The following is a 20,861-nucleotide window of genomic DNA, read 5'->3' as shown; positions in this document are numbered from 1 at the left end:
AGTGGGACACAGGGAAGTCCCCGTCTTTGCAAACTGTTCACAAAGCAGCTGCTGGGCTGGGGCTGGGCAAGGGCTTTCCGCTGCTCTCGCTGTTGAGAACAAGACACTGAATGCATTTTTAAAGTCTTCATTTTATTAGAGGTGTCCGTCCCCTGCTCCATTTGCCCCAGGACTGAGTTCACCCCTACACGGAGGCTCAGCTCACAACGGGGTTAAATGCATCTGCCTTAACCCCACATTTTCCATGGGGCAGCAGGGTCCGAGAGGGTCTGGGGTGGGTCATGGTGGGTCCGGGAATGCTCGCCCTTGTTTCCCAGTGTTGGGGCCGTGGGGCTCAGAAGAAGCGGCCCGTGGGCAGGCGGGGCAGGCAGAAATAGGCGTTGGGGAAGAGGCTGAGGTTGATGGGGTTGCCGTCGAGGCGGATGTCCTCCAGTGCCCTGCGGATCTGGCTGTGGTCTTGGCTGTCACAGAACGTGTCGTCATGCATGCTCTGGATGTTGTTGTTCTGGCCAGGGAGGAAAAGGGCAAAATCAGATTCAAAGGGATGGGGAGGAGGAGGAAGAGGAGGAGGAGGCGGTGGTGGGCTCTGCTAGACTCAGGTACAGAGAAGCCTGGGTCCAGGCTCGTCTCACCTGGAGGTGCAGGGAGCGCAGGCTCTCGGGCAGGGGCGCCGGGATGTAGTCCAGCTGGTTATCGGACAGATGGAGAAACTGCAGCTGCTTCAGGTCCTGCGGGAAGAGGGGAAAGATGAACCTCCCTGCTCCCAGCCCCGCTCTGGCCCTCTGCACCATTCTCGTTACCCCTTGGCATGGCGGGTTTGGACTAAAACCAGCCTGGGTTCATCCACCGGCCTGGCAGCCCCAGCACCCACCCGGAAAGCTTCGGGCCGGAGGCCGGTGCTGGGGATCCTGTTGAGACGGGCATCCAGCCGGATTATGCTGCGGGGCAGCTCAGGCAGTGCTGTCAGCCTGTTCTCGGGCAGGATGAGCTCCTGCAGGCTGGGGAGCAGGCGGAAGGCATCCGCGTCCGCCCAGGAGATGAAATTGCTGGTCAGGTCTATTCGCTTCAGCTTCTCTGGTGGGAGAGGAGGGAGGAGATGAACAGGGACCCAGGCAGAACTGCTTGTTCCCCCCCGTGCCCCATTGCAGAGCCTGGCCCTTCCCTTGCCTCGACGTACTCAGCCCCGTGAAATCGCTGGCCCGGATCGCGCCGATGCGGTTGAAGCGGGCGTAGAGGTAGGTGGTCTCCGGCGGCAGCGACGGGATGTGCTCCAGGTCGGCGTCGTCGCAGTAGACGGAGGTGCCGATGCACAGGCAGAGCAGGCAGCTGGACAGGCCTGGGGGTGCAGAGGCAACCCTTGGCATGGCATGGCTCCCCCGACCCCCCCAAAGTACCCCAGCGTGCAGGGAGACGGGAGAACGTGCCCACCCCTGCCCGTGCTGTGGGTACGCGAAGTCTTTAGCACCGGGAGCTGTCACAGCTCCAGCACCTTCATCAGCGAAACAGCCCAGGGCACCTCATCAAGGGAAGGGCCAGAAACTCCCAGCCAAAAGAGCTGCTAATAAATGAAGCTGCTCATGGCCAAATACCTCCCGCGGGAGAGCGGGAGATGTAAGGTTGCCAAGCAGAGCAGCGTTACACCCAGGGCTCACTTGGCCCCTTATTTTTTTCCACAGAAGGAAACGGAACAAAAGAAAACAGTTTTGCATACACCAAAACATCTGTCTCAGCTGCGTGAGGGTCCCGGCAAGCCGGGCAGGGGTGGCAGGAAGGGGTAAAGCCATACCGCTCTATGGTAGAGCCATACCCATGCTCTCTCTCCTCTCCCCCAGTGCCCATGAGATTCAGCATCCATTAGTGGGGGAGTTCAAAGCAGCAAGGCAACAATTTCTCTTTGCCTCCTACTTAATTTGTCCCAGTCCAGAGTGACAGAAAATGAATAAAGATATTTATCCCTCGCTACAGGATTTTAATTGTCACTAATCTAATTGCTACTCTGTCCGACTGTCGCAATGCCTCTGCTCATTAAAATGTTGCTGCTTTGCTGGAGCTCTTGTTTCCCAGAAATGTCTCACTGCAGCCTTCCTGCCTGCTGTGTGATAAGACGCACCCCCAAGAACCCGGGCAGAGCAAATAACTGCTCCTGTCTGCTGGTGGCAAAAGGATTTGCTCCCTTTTCTCCAGAGCACTGGCCCTGCCACCTCTGGGACACATGGCTGCATCCCATGGGAACCAAATCCTGCTGGCTGCACCTTTGTGCTGCACCCAGGGGTCCGCACTCACCCTGCATGGGGATGGGTGCCGGGTGGATGGGGCCGGCGGTGGTCGGAGCATGCTGCTTTGGGGTTTCAGCCGTGGTGCCCAGGTTTGGGAGAGCTGTGGGATCCTTGGGGCGAGGAGCCAGGGTGCCAACCTCGATCTGCAAACACAGCCTGGGTGTGAGGGCTGGGGTGGCTGAGTGTGTCCTCCCGCTCCCCTCCAGCGCAGGAAGCACTGCTCAAGGGGTCAAGGGCACTGGGTAGGTCTTATTGGAAAGCCAGCTCCTCCTTGGAGAGCTCTCCTAGCTCAGAGTTTCAGGAACCCCCCTCCCTATTTGCCCAGAGGGATGCAGAAAGCCTCATGTCCTGGCTTCCTGCAGCGATGCTCTGGCCAGGCGCTGGCAGGGGACAGGGAAGCCGGCGGAGGTCGGGATCGGGTAAAGCCTTTCCTGCCACCAGCAAGAGCGGTGGGAGAGCCATCAGGGCTCGTAGGCTTGTGCAAGAGGCTGGTTCTCCAGCTGTGCCCCATCCGTCCCTCGGACCAAGCCCCTTTCTTGGGATGCACCCAGGGAAGACCTGCCCCGCGCGCCAGGTGCTCTCCTACATCCCCCTCACCTTCGGAGCAAGGTCACCGTAGTCGTAGAGCTCCTCATAGTTGCTCAGGTCAAGGATCTCACCGTAGTTGTCCAGCGTCAGGTCGTAGTTGTCCAGGTCCAGGTTTTCGTAGAGTGCAAAGTCAGCTTTTGGCTTCTCCACCTTCCTTCTCTCCTCCTTGGCTGGGAGAGCCCGAGCTGCCCCCAGACACAGGCTGGCGATGCCCAGCCAGGCCAGGGTCCGCATCCTGCACCTGCCCAGGATCACCGCTCCGAGGGCAGCACCAGGGTCTGCGGTCCCGGGGGGCACAGGGATCCAACAATGCAGGGCCAGCAATGCAGGTCAGGGTGGGGCTGGGTGCCCTGGAACAGTTGCGAAGCGGTGAAAGCAAAGAGGGATGGGAAGGCAGGATCCGCACATCGGCCACAGCCAGCCCCGCTCTGCAGCCGTGGTGGGGACTGTGGCCACGGCGTGGGGCGAATGGCCTCCGCCCCCGGCCCCGGGAACATTATGCTGTCCCTTTTCTTTTCAGCCCATTTCACGCTCGGCTGGACGGCTGTGCAGGAGAGGCCCCATGGCTGTGCCAGGCTGCCCTCGCTTCCCGGCTTTCCCAGCCCGCAGCAGGCGGTGAGGGGGTCTGGAGGTGATGAGGGGGCTGGGGTCCCGCTCTGGCCCCTCAAGGCGGTGGGTGAAGCTGGTCGCTGGCCCAATAAAACCCAGCACCCAAGCAGAAACGGCCCCAGGAGTCCTGGAACTCTGCTGCTCTCCCCTTCGGTCCCTCTTGCTCTTACACCCAGGTCCAAAGCCCTGAGATGCTGTTTCTCAGCCTCCAGCATCCTGGGCAAGCCAGCGCCGGGGGGACCGGAGGCCACAGGGTCCCTGTGACTGGACCCTGAGCACAGGGGCTGCCTGCGCGGGGACACCCCCAGCTCTGCAGCCTGGGCAGGGTGCGCCTGGCAGCCCCCCACCCAAACCCACCAGGGTCCATTCCCAAAGGGAGCTCACTCCCACCTGAAGCTGGCCCCTGTGCACGGGTCCCCAGCACCCACCGTGCACCCTGTGCCGCAGCATCACCCACCCAGCGGGCTGCATGCCCACGTGTGCACCCACAGCAGAGCAGGCGGAGGGGGCCCGGCACCCCGCAGCCTCCCACGCCTCTCTCCCAAACCAAATGCAAAAGCAATGACCCAGCCCAAAGTTTTTGCACCCCAGACTGCAGATGCTCCTCCCTAATTTCTGCCGGTTTCCCACAGAACAAACCTTTACGAGTGCAGTGAGCCCCCCGCACGCATCACCGGCCCCCAACCCTCCCAGCCCCACAGCTCACCCCAGCCCAGCGGGGCTCAGCTCGGTGTTGGAGGCGCAGAAAGAAGATGGCATGGACGTACCCCCTTTCCCCTCCTCCTCGGTGTGGGAGAGCCCCGTTCTGCTCCCGTGGGCTGGTGCACTGGCCGGGGAAGCATTGCCGGGCTTTTAATGCGTGAAGAGGAGGGGGGGGCTGCACAGAGGGGCCTGGCACGGCTGCTGCCGAGGGGGGAGGCAGGATGCGGCCAATCAAGCTGGCAGCTCCCCACTGGGACATTATATTGTCCCCGGGGGTGAGCCAGCCTCAATGGTGGCTGTCCTCCAAGAGCCCAGGCTTGTGTCTGGGGCTGTGCGGGACGGGATGGGACGGGACGGGATGGGGAGCGTGCTGTGCTCTCTACCCTGGTGTCCCCATGGATGATGGGGACACACAGCCCTGGGCAGAGGGGACAGAGCCAGCTCCAACCCTGCCCCAACAAGCCCAGGTCCTGCCAAGCCACAGAGCGATTTCCAGCTGTGGCCATCCCCAGGGATGCAGGAATGGCAAAGCACCAGGCGCAGCCCCCTTTGCTGATCTGGCTTTCAATAGGGTGGGACCCCAGGACCTGGTGAGCATCCCAGCCCTGGGGAAAGTGTGGGGGGACCCGCTGCTCCCCAGGGTTTGGGGGTCTGCACAGGCCCACCCCAGCAGCCAGATGGCTGGTGATATTTGGCTCGTCGGCCCCCCTTGTCTCCGGGGGGGCTCAGCACCGCTCACCCCTCTGCCCACTGTTGCTTTGGAAACATGGGGGCGGTTTGGGGAGGGGGAGCTGGTACAGATGCTGGGGGGGGCAGTGCTGCTCCCCTCCCCGGGGTAGGATGGGAGAGGTCCCCCACCTCCCGCTGTGTGCACCTATGTGCCCTGGGGCAGGGGGGCTGCTTGATACTCCCCATGTAGGGCTCAGCCCAGGGGACCATGGCCCTGCTTCATCCTCTGGGAGGGGGGATATGTCACTGCCAGGGATGTGTCCTGTGGGGTTGGGACACCCCAGGACAGGCAGGGTGTTCACGACAGCCCCGTGGTCTCCTCGCAGCGCTGGGCAGCCTTGTACACACACAGCTGCCCACCGCCGTAAAAATGTTCTTCTCTCTCGCAGGCAGATCGCAGCCCACGCGCTCACCCACCCGAGACGTCACACCCATCTGCCGGTGCTTGCTGGGCAGGCGGGGACACCCTGGCTGCCCCCCCACCAGTGGGCACGGACCTTGGCCACGCACCCGCAGCCCCCTCACCCCCAGCATCCCCCCTGGCAGGGGGGATGGAGCAGAGCAAAGGGCCACCACTAATCTTCATTAAGCCCCTCATTAGGCGGCTCGGCAGCCACCGTGATGGAGGCGATGTGGCAGCTGGGGGGGGCATTCGGGCTGAGCCGGTGCCTCTGCTTCTCAGAGGGGCTGCAGGCGCTTGCCCAGGGTCAGCCGCTGCGTGTCCCTTGCCCGGAGCGGGGCCTTTGGTCCAGCGTGGCTGGAGGGGACCCAGCTTTCGGATGGCACCTTCTGCCCCAGCTTTAGGGGTGATGTGGGGGCAGCTCCTGCCCAGTGGTCCAGCGTGCTGGGAACTGCTGCAAAGCAAAAGCCTGGGCTGGGGGTGGTGAGGGTCCCCCGGGCAGCGGTGTCCCCGGGGCAGCTGTTTTGCTGCCCTAGAGAAGGAGCCAGTGTCCGTCCTCGCACCCACTTCTTCTCTTGTCCCCAGAGGCAGTGGCACCTCAGCAGCCACAGCAAACGCCTGCGTGGACGGCATCGCCCGAAGGGTGGGTGCAAACACTCGCAGCAGGGGAGGTCCCTGCTCAGGCACCCACAAGTGGGGTGGGGGGGTTCACCAGCTGCAAGGGGGCTTGATTTGAGCAGTGACTCATCCTGCTCCAAACTACCTCTCGCCGTACCCAGCCGCTCCCCACTGGGCCCACGGCTGCCTCCCCAGCACTGGGAAGATCAGCACGCACCGTGCTGGGGAGCCCATTCACGCCCAGCCCAGCAGCCCCACTCAGTCCCCACTAATGAGGGGTTTCCAGCCCTGCCCGTGACCCCATAACATGCACGGCGAGGGGAGAGCTTCCCGCGCCGCCGGCCCAGGTCCCACTCCCAGAGCAGCGCAGCGGCTGTTTGCAGAGAGAAGAAACGAGCTCCCCTGCTTTGGCGGTGCTGGGCTCCCCCGGGAGACAGGGCTGACTTGCCTGGGGAGGCAGCGAGTGAATGCCCGCTCGGGAGTGCATGATTCACGCCCCGATCACAAAATATGGAGATTTTATTCTCTGCCACAAAAACATAAGGGGAGCTCGCTGCCTGTGCCTGCTCTGCACACACACGCACACGCACCCCCCTCCTGCCAGCGTGCACGCTCCCGTGAGCAGCCCCACGCCGCAGCCCATGCGTTCGCACCCACGCCCACAGCCGTCCTCCCTCTCCGCTCATGATTCACGTGGGGAGAGCAACAGCAAGAGGAGATTTTTGAAGCTGCAGCGATGGGCAGAAGGATAAGTCGCTGCCTACACCCGTTCTGCTCGTGTGAAAACACGCGCGCACCCCACACGACCGCAGCCCTGAGAATGGATCTGGGCTCGTTGCTGTGGGTGGGAGAGACGACTCCTCCCCGGCTGCCCCCACGCACGCCCTGGAGCCCCTCTGTGCTGCCCCCCGGGGCAAACTCACCCTGGGGACATTTGTCCGACTCCCCTGGGAACGTGAAGGTGACGGGAGGGCAGCTCAGCCCGAACTCACACAACCTGCCCCGACACGCAATGCATGCGGCTATCGGCTTCTCCCAGCCGGCTTGCAGGGACAATAACGCCCATCAGCTGCAGCCACGGCCCTGGGAGCTGCAGCCGAGGTTGGGCTCTCTTAATTAGCAGAGCTGCTCGTTAAGACAGGCACAGGCTGCCCACCGCCGCTCTGCGGGGGGGGTCCGCAGGCGCGCCTGCTGCTTTGACACTGGTGCTGCTCGCGAGTCCAACCCAGCATCGGTTCAAGCGAGGGCACGCCGCAAACAACCCCCAAACCCGCCAGCCTCCAGCTGCGGGGACCCCCGGGGTCTCCCGAGCTCCGACTATTGGGAAGGTTGGCCCCAATGGAGGAAATCTGGTCCTGAATGAAGCGGCAGCTCCCACGCAGCGAGGAAGATGAGGATGGATCAGAGAGAGGCAGGTCCGACCACAGCGCTGGGTCCCTTGTGAATCATTTTATTTTCACTGCTGCAGAGAGTAGGAGTGAAAATACCATTAAGTTGAAATCAGTCAAGAACTACATATGTCTCTAGATATATCTGTACAGTCTACCAGTATATATACACATTATATATAAATATATACATAGGGTCTCCGGGTTTAAGGTTGAATCCTGTCAAACCCAATAAAGCCCACCAGAGGAAGATTTGGAGAAGAGACTTTTATCATGAGAAAACAAGCCTGAATTAGCACGGGGGTTTAACGATGCTTCCAGCGCTGGGAAGGGGGGAGCACCCAGCTCACAAGGTCGCTGCTGTGTCCCCAGGTCGCAGGGAGCATCCCTGTCCCATTCCCAGGGAACAGGACACGGTGCCCGTCCGTGCCCGCCTCGGAGAAGGGTCAGTTTTGGGGGCTGAACACAAGGTAACGGCTGGTTTCTTTGGTTTATTGCTTCAATGCTTATTTCAGTTGGATTTTTTTTTTTTTCCTCTAATGCTTGGCCTTAAATCTAAATCCTGAGAATCAGGAAGAAAAAAAGATAATAACCCCCCTCTAAACCCGGACACCCTATATATGCAGGTACAGCTATCAAAGAGGGAAGCGATACATGTGAAAACAGGGAGAAGGGGGAATAAAAAATAGCTTTTCCAAAAGAGTAATTCTTCCCTTTTCTTTTTCTTTCCTTTTTTCTAAAAAAAAAAAAAAAAAAAAAAGGCAAAACCAGTCATGTGTGTTTGGTTCAAGAAAGCAACTGAGAGTAAAACTTCCAGGAGATGGGAGTCAAGGCAGGAGGGCAGAGGGACTGTGAGAGCGGAGCGGAGATCTCACGGGTCAACCCAGCCCCGGCAGAGCCCGGGTTTACACCCACGCCAGCATTGGCCCCAGGTACCTAAATATGAGGGCAAGTGTCCCGCTGGCACTGCTGCAAAGCAGCTGGCTCGGCTCTGCCCCGGGGGGCTCCCGTGCCCGGGGCAGGTCGCTGGCATGGGGGTCCCGCAGGCTTTGGGTCCTGTCTGCATCGGGGAGGGCAGGGTTTGGCTGGAAGCAGCAGAGCACGGCCGATGCGCTGAGCCCTGCATCTCCGCAGCGCGGGGAGGATGCAGGATGCTGGGAGGGGGCTGCGGCACCGTGGACTGATGCTGCCGGGGGGGAGCCTGGCACGGATGAAAACCGGGGAGGGGGTGTGGGAGGGGGCTGGTCTTGCAAAGGAGGGTGCGTGGTGTGTTGCTGCGGGGAAGGTGCAACCCACACAGGGCACAGGAGAGCCCAGCTCCAGCTGCAGGGGCCGGACACCCTCCCCACTCCCTCCTGCCAAATTCACACCATCACGAGGGAATAGGCCCCTCCAGAGCGATGCGGAGCCAAGGCCAAAGCCCCCCAAGAGAGCCCAGGCGGGAGGCGCGTGTCCCTCGCCCGTGGCCCTGGGACGTGGCTCTGGCCACGAGGTGTCATTGCCGGTTCTGCCGGCCGGCGCCAGACCCGGCCACCCTCCGCCTGCACGGATCCTGCTCCCCCAGCCACCCTCCGCCGGTACGCCCGGCTGGCATCGCCCTGCACCCCAAGGCTGCAGGGTGGCCATCCGCACCCTCGGCACACCAGCCCAGGGCATCCTTGCTCCACCTCCGTCACAGGGCATTTTTCCCCAGGGACATCGCGGGCTTTCCGGGTACAGCCACCCAGAGCAATGACGTGACAGGAGTCCGGCAGCAAGGTGGCCCCTGGGCTCTCATCAGCTCCATCCGGAGATGCTTTTGGCTTGGACTGAATCCAACCTCCCGAAACTCTGCCGGGTGGAAGGGGAGAGAGAGATCCAGCTCCAGGGCTGGCCTGGGTGCGGGCAGAGAAGGCAGGGCCCACAGGCAGGGAACTGATGCTGATGGGGCTGATGCTGCGACCTGGGACGGCTGCTGCGATGCGGTGCTGTCCTGCAGACAGTGGTCCCCGAGGATGCGCGTGCCACGCGTGTCCACGGCCACTGCAGGGGAGGAAAGGGGGAAAGGCAAGAGGGATGGAGGCGGGGTGTGAGCAGGGGGAGAGGGAGGCAAAGAGGGTCCCACGTGTCAAACACTGACAGGGGTTGAGTCTCTGTGCAAAGCCAAGTCCTGGGAGAGGCACGCTGCCGGGCAGGGCTAGAAAACCACGGACTGCAGGAGGCGGAAACACATCATCAGGTCCAAGGGGATGGGGGGTTTCAGGAGGTTCCCATCCAGCCGCAGGTACCGGAGCCGGGGCACGCTGTCCAGGTCAGAGGGGGAGAAGTCCTGGATGGACATCAGCGAGGTGGGGCAGATCTGTGTGCCGTTGATTTCTGCAGGGAGGAGAGGAAAAGTGGGATGCAGGTTAGAAGAAAGGGAAGACAGAAGGGGATGCTAGAGACCCCCCTCCCCGCCTGCCTGTTGAACCCCAAAATGGGGTTGCTTTGCTACCAAGGGGGAGAATCTCCAGACTCTCCCAGAAGACAGTGCAGCCCCAGCGGGAGGAAAATCTTGCTTTCGTTCAGAGATGAAGTAGGTCACGTTCAGCCAAAGCGCAGTGAGGGATGCAGTGTCATTTGAGAGAGAAAAGGGATTATTTCAAACATGAAACCTGCCGAGCCAGCCCTAAGCCTTCAAAAAAACATCAAGGAAACATGCACCAGCACCGTTACGCTGAGGATAACGTCAATAACCAGCTCGTTGCTCGCTTCTGGTTTCCACGTGTTTTTCCCCCACCCCAGGGCCTGCATTACGGAAAATAAACCTAGGGATTCTTATGTTGTTACCCAACTCCAGGGACTGAAACTTTATAAAAGCTGGGGAAAATAGGCAAAAAAAGAGCTGGGACATGATGTGCATGGCGACGCGGGCATCTCTCCATGGAAAGCCCTAGCAGGACCTGGGTACCGGTGTGTGTGAAGCCAGCAGCAGTCACCACCTTTCCCTAAGGTTCCCCTTGGCTTCAGTTTGGTGTTGTTTAAATAAAATGCAGATTAACCGGCATTTGAATCAGACGTTCATCACTGCGCCATTATTCCCTGGGAACCAACTCCGGTGACACCCTGAGAGAAGGGATATGGCTTTGTGAGGGTTTTGTCCCTCTCCCTGACATCACATCCCATAACGCTATTAGTGCTTGCCTGCAAAGAGCAGCTTTCTTGCTTGCCCCTTCCTGGCTCACGTTCAGCACCCTGTTTGGACAGGAGCCGGCCCGCTAAAGCTGCTCTGTGATTTTACAACCTCTCTTTGGCAGTGGACCACTCTTGCATATAAAGCCACGCACCATCACTGCACAATAAACACCGCAGCGTCGAAGTGGTTGTGTCACACCACTTGTGGGGACCAGCGTCCTGCCCAGAACCTGCTTCACAGGCAAGTAATGCCCTGGGAGGGTCCTGCAGCCCCCGCACACCCCACCGCAGCCAGAAACAGAAGAGCCCGGCATGCTTTACCCGGTGCACATGGAGGGTTTCTGGCAGGAGCACTGCATTCTTGCTTCCCCGCGGATAGCAAGGACAGCAGGTTGCTGGACCTCTAATAGCAGAAACATCTGGGGTGACCAGGAATGGGTCTCTGCCTTCTTCTCGAATGTGCTGTCTATGTTCACACATTTCACAGGTCAGCACCTCTCCCACGAAATTGCAGTGCTTTGCCTCGAGCGGTGTGAAACTGCCCCGGTTGGTTTGCCAAGGCAACCTCCATCACAGCCTTGTTCTCCCTGTTCCTTCCTCTGCGAGGCTCAGCTCAAGAGCTAAGCTGGGTTATTTCTAACCATCTTGACTGCGTATTTGGCATCTGTTCTTAAAATATGTGCACAGACTCTCCTTTTTAAATATCCCTATTTCTGAGCCTTGCTGGGGAAGTAACTATTTAGATGGCAGGTGACCCCGAAGAAGAGCTGCCCATGACAACGAACAAGAAAAGCCCTGCAGCACCAGGGGGAATTTAGCTCTGCTCCTCAATCACCCTAATCCTCAGGTCATCCTTCCCCACATGCAAATCCATTCCACTTAGGGCCTCGTTCACCTACAAAGAGCCCCCAGCTCATCTCAACCACTGCGTCCCCCTTTGAAGGGTTCACATCTCACTGGGTGAAAAATGACCTTTTTCAACGAAACACTTGCCATCCTCAAGCTCATCTGCTCCCCCCCCAGACCCCACCACAGCCTCCCGCCCGGCCAGCGCAACTCACTTTCAATGGAGTTGTTATTCAGGTAGAGGTGCTCCAGCTTGGGACTGATGAAAGGGACGTTGGTGAGCTTGTTGTGGGCCAGGTGCAACACCAGCAAGTTGGTGAGGTTGAAGGAGTTCTTGGGCAGCCCCTTGTCAGAGATCTGGTTGTAGTTGAGCCGGATGAATGCCAGGTTGGGGAACTCCTTGAAGTAATCACTGGGGATGTCCTCAATATTGTTCCTGTCCAGGAAGAGCTGGTGGATGGCACTGGGCACCCCGGGGGGCATTTTCCTCAGGATGTTGTGGGCGAGGTTGAGTTGCATGAGGTTCTTGAGTCCCTTGAAGGTGTTTTTGTTGAAGACCCCATCGCTTAGCTTGTTGTGGTGCAGATCCAAGAGCACCAGGTTCTCCAGCTTGTTGAAGACCCCAGCAGGGATCTTGGAGATCTGGTTCCTGCTCAGACGCAGCTGCTCCAGGTTGGGTGGCAGGAAGGAAGGCACCTCCTTGAGCTGGTTCTTCTCCATGTAGAGGAAGATGAGGTTTTCCAGCTTCTCCAGAACCCGCCTGTCCACCTTCCGGATGCGATTGTTGTCTAGGTTGACCCATTTGAGCCCCGTGGCGTTCCTGAAGGACTCCTCCGGGAGGTCGTCGATGAAGTTGTTCTGGAGGTAGAGGTAGTGGATGCGGGACGGGATGATGGGGACCTTCCGCAGGTTGCGGCTGTCACAGTAGAGGGCGGAGGGGAAGTCTGGGGGGCAGTAGCATTCTCGGGGGCAGTCAGGGAAGATGGAGGGGGGACCCGGCGGCAGGGGTGGGGGCAGCTCTGTGGGCTCGACGGGCTCAACGAGCTCGGGAGGCGGGCGGGTGGGTTTCCGGGGAGGCTTCCTCCGCTGCCCGCTCACCTCCGAGACCAGCACAAGAACAAGTGGGAGAAGCAATCTGAAGGCCACCTTCATGGTCCAGATGTTTCCCTGAGGGAGGCAACAAGAGGAGGTGGGTTAGGAAGCACCCGATTTAGGTACCGCATCATCTACCATCTCCCCCACCACTGCAGTCTCTGACAGGCAGGAATTTACCCCACAGCCCTGCCAGTAACCTGCTATTTTCTCTCCTTCCCCTTGGAAGTTATCTTTAAATCCAACCCCTCTCTAGAACATGAGTCACTGAGATCCCCCCTCTCTGGCTCAGCTTTATACCACTGAGGGAGGGTTGGGGTTTTTTTTAAATTTGGTTTGGGTTTTTTTTGCACATCACCCCCAGCACGGCCTCGCAGAGCCTGGACCCCCCTGGGACCCCCAACACCGCTGTGCCCTCTCCCCAAAGGATGGATTGCCCCTTCAGAGACCTTGATGGATTAGGCTTAATTTTGCACTTGAGCCAAAAAAAATCAATGATTCAGTAGCAAACTGGCTGAGCAACAGTATTGGGAGGCCAGCGGCAGTTAGCCGGGCAGCAAAGATGGATGGTCCTGTGCTTCAGGGACAAGGATTTAATGCAAGACAGCCCATTTTCAAGGCCGTGTGACAAAAAGGACATTTGCAAGATTACGCATGGGTGATGCCAAAAGTGTTTGGCTACAGAGCTCCCTGTGCTGCCCAAATAACCGATCCATCACCTCCAGTCCCACAGCAGGCTGCTGGGCTGGGATCGTTATTTGGGGAGAGTCCCAGTAGAAGTGGGAGATCTGGAGGGATGAGGTGAGGTCTCTGTCTGCCCCTAGCCAGAGTGCCTCTCCTGGACAGCAGCCCAACACCTTATACAAACCACCTCTCCCTCTTCTCTGGGTCATTATCAAGCCCATGAAGCCTGCCTGTCCCGTCTCTACCCTCCCTGCTGCTGCCTGGAACAGCAGCAATCGTCTCTGCAAGACTGTTGCTGGTAGCTCTCCAGCTGATGCCTTGGAGGATGGAGGGATCCAGCTTGTTGCAGACGAGCTCCCCAGAAAGCCCCATGCAGAAGGTGCTTTGGATGCTCCGACTCTCCCCGGGGCCAGCTGGAGCAGGCCAGGCTGTGGGCTTCCCGGGCAGATACCTCGGGGTGTTTGCCAGGCTTTTCCCGGCGGCATTTGTCACCCCAGCAGGAACAGAGCCGAGCTGGATGCACGGCAAGGCAGATGGAGGAGCTCGGCAGAGGCAGGGTGGGAAAGAGAATCAAATGAGATGAGACAGGGAGAAAGATGAGGAGATGCAGAGGAAGATGGATCTCCTGGGGAAATGGAGTGTCTGCCACGGGAGCCAGTGCTGCTGGGATGGGAGCGTGGGGCAGAAGCCTTTGGTGATGCTGGAGCCAGTGATGCTGATGCTGGAGAGAAATCAGGTTCTCCTGCCTCATTGCTCTCTCCCATGCAACATGACAGAGTTGAGCTTGCAGCTCGCTGGTGCACAGCGCTGCTGCCATGCCTGGGGGGGCACTGACAACGCGGGCACAGCCAGCCCCACTCAGCTCAGCACGCCCGGTGGGAGCTGCAAACGGGCAGGGCTGCGCCGGGCACATCACATCTGCCTTTGGGCAGCAGCAGGGGAATGCCCCCAGCCCTCATCTGAGCAAGCAGCACAGACCAACGCTGCTGGGGTAGCCTCCCGCCACACCAACCCCCTCTTGCTTACAGCTTCCCACCCGGGTCCGCATCCCACCCAGGTCCGCATCCCACCCAGGTCCGCATCCCACCCAGGGACGCCCTTAGGGCCCCTCGATGGGCCACTGCTGGCAGGGCTGCGCCAGCCCGGCTCTCTTTGAAGCGATCCCACGCATTCCTGGGGCTCCAAGTAATTGACTTTCTCCAAGAAAAGATCCTGTTCTCAACCCCCCCTCCAGGCCCAGCCTGTTACTTTCCTTTTTGTCTCCCTCCGCTCCCATCTGGCTCTGTTTAACCCTACAAGCCTCACACGCCTGCTGTTTTCAATCAGAGCTTTGGCATCTTGCTGGGGGAAGGGAGGAACAGGGGAAGAGCAACGGGCCCGAACGCTGCCAGATATTCAGCTCAGCAGTGCTGCAGTAAGTCCCCTTTGGGGATGTACGTGCGTGCTTCTGTGTTGTAAGAGTTCAGACTCAATGGTGGGCTGCAGAGAACAGGCAAATTCGTGACAGGGAGCTGCTCTACGTGCAGTCCCCTCCCTGGCCCTGCAGCACGCCGCTCCTTTCCCAGCCACGTCCCTCTTGCACGTGGCTCTTCCCCCACCTTGTCCCAGACCTTTCCATGGGATTTTGCCTCAGGTCCAGAACTCAGACCTGAATTTTAACATCCACAAAGCTCGAGGGAGTGGCAAGGGCTGAGGTCTGCGTTTGGCCCGTTGCAGAGGGGAGGAGGCAGCTGGGACATGATATTCCAGCCAGTACACGCTGCGATCCGGGCGTTCGGCTCCCTCTACTCGCAGGGCGATGGCTCAGCTCGGGCCACCCGGCAGCTGCCTCGGGCAATATCACAGGGAGGGTGGGGGACAGGGCAGAGATGTCACCCCCTTGGGTCTCGGGAGCCGGCTGAGCTCTCGGCCCTTCCAGGACCGACCTGGCCCCACACAGCCTGCGCCATCCCCTCCGCACGAGGCTTTAACGCTGCAGATGTTTAGGGACTCGACATACCGCAGAAATAGTCTGCGAGCCAGAAGTTCAGGCTGGAGAGCGGCAGCATCATGTGGCATTTGTCAGTGCAGAAAGAAAGTGTCAGGAGGCAGATGCAGCCCCTTTTATCCGCTGTACCATCTGCAACCCGCTGCCACGTCCCTATGGGACCGCCACAGCCCCTCTGCCCATCGCAGCCGGGCAGAGCCAGCACTGCCACGACCCCTCTCCACTGCCGGTCCCTCTCCCTGCAAAGCTGCAGGTCCCCACGGAGGCTCTGCCCACCCACCGCTCCCCAGCCTGCTCGGGGAAAGCAGGACCCACTTCCAAGCAATCTGCAGGAAACCAGCTCACAGTCAGCAGTCCCCACAACAGCCCTGCATCCAGAATAACATCCTCAACGGGGCCACAGTCCGGCTTTTTGCAACAAGCCTGAGGCCACCACAAGCTTTACAATTGCCTCCGACACGCTGGAAGGTTCAAAGCCAGCTCTCTCTGGACCCGACACAGTCAGCAGTCTGTTCTCCATCCAGTTTCACGCAGTTGAATTTACTGGCGTGAATGCAAGAAGCCAGATTTCAAAATCCCACACCCTGATTCTGCACGAGCACCGGCTGCCGAATCTGCGGCCAGACCACGGCACAGCGCCTGCTCTGCAAATGCCTCCACTCGACCTTTCTCACCGCTCCCCGACAGGACAGCTCGCACCCCGGGTACCCACAAGGAATCCACACAACTGAAATAAAGTGAAATCGTGAAGCAATGAATGCATTCAGGAAAACAGCTGCCTGGCATGGAGAAAAGGCTCAATTCATGGACAAAAACAGTTCCGACACCTCCTGAGCTGCGGGCTGGGCTAAGCAGCTTGGCCTGGGTGCAAGGCACCCAACAGATGCCAGACCAGGGTTTTTCCCAGAAAGTGGCAGCTGCTCCCTCAGTCACCCCATTACAATTGACAAAAATTCGGCACAACAGCTGGAAATTCCAGCCCCAAATGCCACTGGCGTTTGCTTTCCAAATAGTTTATCTTTGCTGCACCTCACTAACCCACAGCTCCCTGCCAGCCCGGCGACTGGTGCCAAGGGCCGGCAAAAATCACAACCTCCGGAGCAAGAGTGAGCTATGTAAAGGTCACGGGGAGCTTTGTCACGGCCAGAAGTCCCAACGCTCTCCCTTGGGTGCCTCCTGCCCTCCCCACCTCCTCCTGTGGCAGTTAGACACGCAGAGAGCAGCAGCCGGCCCTGGATAGTTATCACCGATGCATCGGGGACCCCTGCTCCTGTGGAGGGGCTGGGAGGGATAAAGGGAGCTTCTAATTTTGGGACAAGAGGGGAAAGACTAGATGACTGGACCAGGGATCCTTTCCAGCCCATTGCCCATAACCCTGCTAGCTCCCTCCACAGCTTTTCCACTGGGACCCCCAATTCCCACCATCCCTGCAGCCCCTGGGCTGGAAAAATGCCCCCACCCAGCCTGGGAACCTGCATGTTGGAGCAGAACAAGGAGGGCAAGCTAAAAATAACTGAAAGGAGCCAGCAAAGCTCCCTCGTCAGCTTCTCTTGTGTCCAACCACCGCAACAGCCCGTTCCCGTCTCTGCAAGAGTCTGAGTCTGATCAGCTATAACCGAAACAGGGAGCTCTTTATCCAGCGGCGCTGGAGAGCTGGGAATGGTGGAAAAGGGCTAAATACAGCACAAGCCTGTCCTCGGAGTGGAGGGCAGACACGCTGTCACCCAGGCATCCCCAGGGTCCCCTGGGGAGCCGAGCCCTGATGCAACAACCCGCTCTTCTCGCCCTTTCCCAGCCCTTTCCCAGCGAGGAGCGGAGCCGCAGGCAGGCTTGGCTGGGGCCGGAGCCGGCACACGGCCGAGGCAGCCGCAGGGGCTCAGCCCCCGCTGCGTTTCTTCTTGCGGGGATAGTGCTGCATCCACGCAGGGGATGGGTGTCCCAGGAGACCCTGCCGGAGAGCAGCTCGGGCACGCTCCTGGGTTCTCAAGCAACACTTTGGGGCTCAGCCCAAGAACTGCAAGACACAGGGACAGCAATGCATGGCTCCTGCGACCCGCTGCATGCCAGGAGCATCTCCTCACTGTACCACAGTCACCAGACTCATTGCGAAAGGCTCGTCGCGTTCCCTGCTCCCTCCAGCAACCTCCTCCCGCAGCAGGGTCCATGGGAAGGCAGCCCTGGCAGAAAACACCTTTCTGTTGCCTTCTCCATGTCAGCAATTCCTCCCTCCTCCTCCTCCCTGGCTGCGTGTCCCGACCCTTGCCAGGGCTGCTCCCAGCTCAGCCCGCCGGCAGAACTCCTTGCCACACACGGTGGAACTGGCTGGACACAGACAAAAGCAAATTGTGGGAGAAAATGTTGCCAAAGCGACCGCAGCCCGGCCCCCGAGCCTGCCCCCCATGCACACCCTGCTCCCCTCCAAGCAGACACCTCGCCTTGGTCCCTCCCGGCTCTGCTTTCTCGAAGGGTGGGAAACTGTTCTAGTGCTGCTGCCTCATCCCTCCCCTCCAGCCTCTTCCAGAGGGCAGAGGAAACCACCCACAGCTGCACTTTTATCTCTTCCCAGGTGAAAACACTCAGCCCCCTGCCCCCCCCCTTCCCCAGGGGAGCAGGGACACCCAGCACCCTGCATTTCTGCTCCGCGCTGCCTGTCCCGGGCTGGCCAAGGAAAGGGTGCTTCTCGGGAGGCAGCTTCGGCAGCTTGCGGGATGCCGTCAGCCAAGCACCACATAAGGCAGGCCCACGATCCCAGGAAAGTTTCCAAGCCCTCATGTGCGAGATGCTTTGCGTTCAGCTGCCAAGGGGATGAATTTCCACTTTCTGCCCTGTAGATGCTTTTCCTAAAACTCTCAAACAAGCGGGAAAGGGCAGGTTTGGGATGAGTCTCTTCCATGGAACAAAACCCTTTCCCCAGGACTTCAGTGAACATCTCTGCCCTGTTGCTTCCTCCCATCATCTCCTGCCTCTGCCGGAGCAGAGACAAAGAGCCGGCTCCAAACGGGACCTCCACAGCAGCTCTCCCCACGGTGGGGTGTGGGGAGGGGGCTGCACCGCTCCCGCCCGCCTGGAACAGAGCTGGCTCAAATCTCGGCGATCCAGGCAGCAAAAGTGGTGTTCCATGCCCTGGGAATGGTCTACGTGATCCAGGCATGGCTCTGCCTGCCGGGCAGGAGAGAAGGGCTTTACCACCTACATTTTGGGCAGAAAACCAGCCCCTGAAGCACTGAGGTGCTGTTCGGCTGCTCTCTCCCACCTCGCTCTCAAAGCAGCGCGATGCTGGTCCCCTCCACAGGACGGGGAAACTCTCTGCTCCCCACTCCGGCATGGGGGCACGGGGCTGTGCACAGCCCCCCTCCCACGGGACCAGCACCCCGCAGCCCCCCCAACCCGCCTGTTGGACCCTGTGCTGGGCGCAGGGCAGGCACAATGACCCGATGCTACCGGAGGCTCCCCGATAGCAGTCCTGGCTTGGGAGGTGTCTGCTCCCCTCTCAGCCTCTCCCCCTCCTTCCACGCTTCCCCTGCTGCTTTCCAAGGCAGGGGACTGCCCTGGGCATGGCTGGGGCTGTGCAGCCCCCCCCGGCACCCCCAGCTCTGCCTCCCCGGCTGCAGAGCCAGAGCCAAGCGTGCGTGGGGTTGTGAGCGTGTGAGAGCGCAGGTCGGTGCGGGGCGGGGGGACAGAAGGGGGTCCTTGCTCACCCCCGCAAAAAGTGCCTGGCAGCAGCTGCAACGCTATCACACAGGGAATGTCCTCTGACTTTGCAGCCCCAAGTACCCCCCCTCCAGCCCAGCCCGCCCCATGCCGAGAAAAACTCTTGCAAGGAGAGAAAAGGGAAGGAACAAAGACTCCAGCTGCCGAAGAACAGGAAAAACCAACAAGAGGAGAGAAAAAAAAGGAAGAGCAGATGCTGCTTTGCTTGTAAGGGAGGCTGGAGAGGGCAGGAGCATCGTGGACCAGTGCAGCGTCCTGGGTCGGAGGGTCAGGCAAGGCGAGAAGAGCCTGGGGGAAAGCACCTGGCCACAGCTTACCTGTGTGCACCTCTCCCTCCTCCTGCCTCTTATTAATCCCCAAGACAAGTTTCTCTCTGGCTGTCTCCCTCCTCCTCCTCCTCCTCCTCCTCCTCCTCCTCCTCTCGGCTCCGCCACGAGTGAGCCTGGGCTGAGCGCGGGGGTTTTGTTCCTGGGAGCCGCTGGCCGAGGGTGGGTGGGAGCGCGGGAGGCGGAGGGCTGGGACCGAGGCACGATGACAACAATAACGTCTTTATCTGGCAGCCAAGCGCTGCGGGCTCTGCTGCGCACACATGGCCTGCCTGCCGGAGGGCTGGCGTTTAATAACAATTCCTTCTGCTGCGGAGGCTGCTCGGAGCCCGTGTTTAAAAACAAAGCTAATTAATAATTTAAATAAGCCCTTCCCTTGCCACGGCCCCTGTTCCAGGAGCGCGTGTTTGGGACGGCGCTTTGCAGCGACACAGCTGAATCCCAACGGAGGTGCAGAGCTCGGCGTGTGTCACCAGCCAGCCTGTCCCCGGGGCTGTCCCACCCGGGTCCCCCATCTGCACAGGGTGACTTCCAGCTGCCCCCCATCCCTGCTGAAGGGAGTCAGCCCCGTGCTGGGGTCTCTGCTCCTGCTTGGCAGATGGCACCCCGTAAAACATGATGCAGGGTTCATTCGCTCCCAGCTGGTGATAAGCTTTAATTTAAATCCTGGTGGCGCTTAATAAAGAGAAGGGAAGGGAGCTGCAGCGATGCCTTGCAGCCGAGCCGGCCACGGGCACGAGGCCACTGGGTTTTGCACGGAGCCTCAGCCAGGTCCTGGGCTGGAAAACCGCTGTGCACCAAGAGGACATGGCCGAGGGACCCCGGGGGCATCCCACGTTCGTGGATGCTCAGGGGGCACATTTCTGCTCCAAGGAGCTCAGAGGCAGCCTGGGACCTGTTGCATATTCACAGCTCTCAGACACAGCCCAGGCGTGAGCGAGGAGTCCCGGGGGGCACAGCGGCCACGGGGATCTCCCTCCTACAGGCATCCCCATCCCGGGCATCCCTGGGATGTGGGGTTCAGGGGGTCCGCTCCCTCCCCGCAAGCAGTCCTCTCTCCAGCCAAGCCGATCTGCAGCAGTGGCCAGGAAACCTGAGCTGCTTCGGCTCATTGAAAACCCAGTCCAAACCCTTCCGGAGGCTGGCAGCCATCCAGGAGGGTCCAATCCTGCACTCCCACACTTAGCTGACAGTGGCTACCAACAGCGGGTACAAACAGCCAAAATCAGAGCCTCCCCCAAAGTTCCCACTGCCTGCACTCCCCCACTTTGTCCTGGATTCCCCACAACCCTTAAATATATTTGTTCCCAACACAGTGCCCTTCCCCTTACCCCAAAACCGGAGTATTGCTGGTGAGTGCTGCTGGCTGACTGCTGGGAGCGGGATGGTCTGAGGGCACAGCCCTCGCCCTGCAGCGAGCTGGGGCACTCGGATGCCTAAAAACCAGCAGGTAGCTCGAGTGCAAGCCAGAAAAAGGAATGGAGAGAAACCGCATCGGTATTTCACGTCGTTTAAACAAAGGGTCAAGATGGAGACGTGTTTGCCAGCTGGAGAAGGATCAGAATCAATAGGGAAGGAATAGGCTGTTTGGAGATTCATGCGAATTGCTTTAAAAACTAGTCAAAAGTCCCCAAATCTATGGGGACATGTTTCATGGGGTTTTTTTTCCTGCTACCTAACAGATACTCAGCTGGGCACTAGAAGGGGAAACTGAGGCACCGAATGGGGCAATTGCTTGCACAAAAGCCAGCC

At 59.7% G+C, this 20,861-nt stretch overlaps 2 protein-coding genes across 2 annotated transcripts; both read right to left on the bottom strand.

Moving 5' to 3' along the window:
- Nucleotides 1–334: 334 nt before the first annotated feature.
- OPTC (opticin) lies at nucleotides 335–3,113 on the bottom strand. Its single transcript, XM_059831302.1, has 6 exons — nucleotides 2,874–3,113; nucleotides 2,284–2,419; nucleotides 1,178–1,336; nucleotides 872–1,074; nucleotides 633–728; nucleotides 335–505 (listed from the first exon to the last, which is right to left on the bottom strand). Exons 1-6 carry the CDS (start codon nucleotides 3,096–3,098, stop codon nucleotides 335–337), a joined length of 990 nt encoding a protein of 329 aa, XP_059687285.1. The 5' UTR covers nucleotides 3,099–3,113.
- A 5,747-nt stretch (nucleotides 3,114–8,860) lies between these two features.
- On the bottom strand, nucleotides 8,861–12,473 carry PRELP (proline and arginine rich end leucine rich repeat protein). Its single transcript, XM_059831172.1, has 2 exons — nucleotides 11,525–12,473; nucleotides 8,861–9,665 (listed from the first exon to the last, which is right to left on the bottom strand). Exons 1-2 carry the CDS (start codon nucleotides 12,459–12,461, stop codon nucleotides 9,487–9,489), a joined length of 1,116 nt encoding a protein of 371 aa, XP_059687155.1. The 5' UTR covers nucleotides 12,462–12,473; the 3' UTR covers nucleotides 8,861–9,486.
- Between the last annotated feature and the right edge of the window lie 8,388 nt (nucleotides 12,474–20,861).

This window comes from Gavia stellata, chromosome 30, assembly GCF_030936135.1.
Source record: "Gavia stellata isolate bGavSte3 chromosome 30, bGavSte3.hap2, whole genome shotgun sequence".
NCBI classification, from domain to species: Eukaryota; Metazoa; Chordata; class Aves; order Gaviiformes; family Gaviidae; genus Gavia; species Gavia stellata.
The sequence above is the reverse complement of the archived record's forward strand: the minus strand, read 5'-3'. Positions and strand labels throughout refer to the sequence as shown.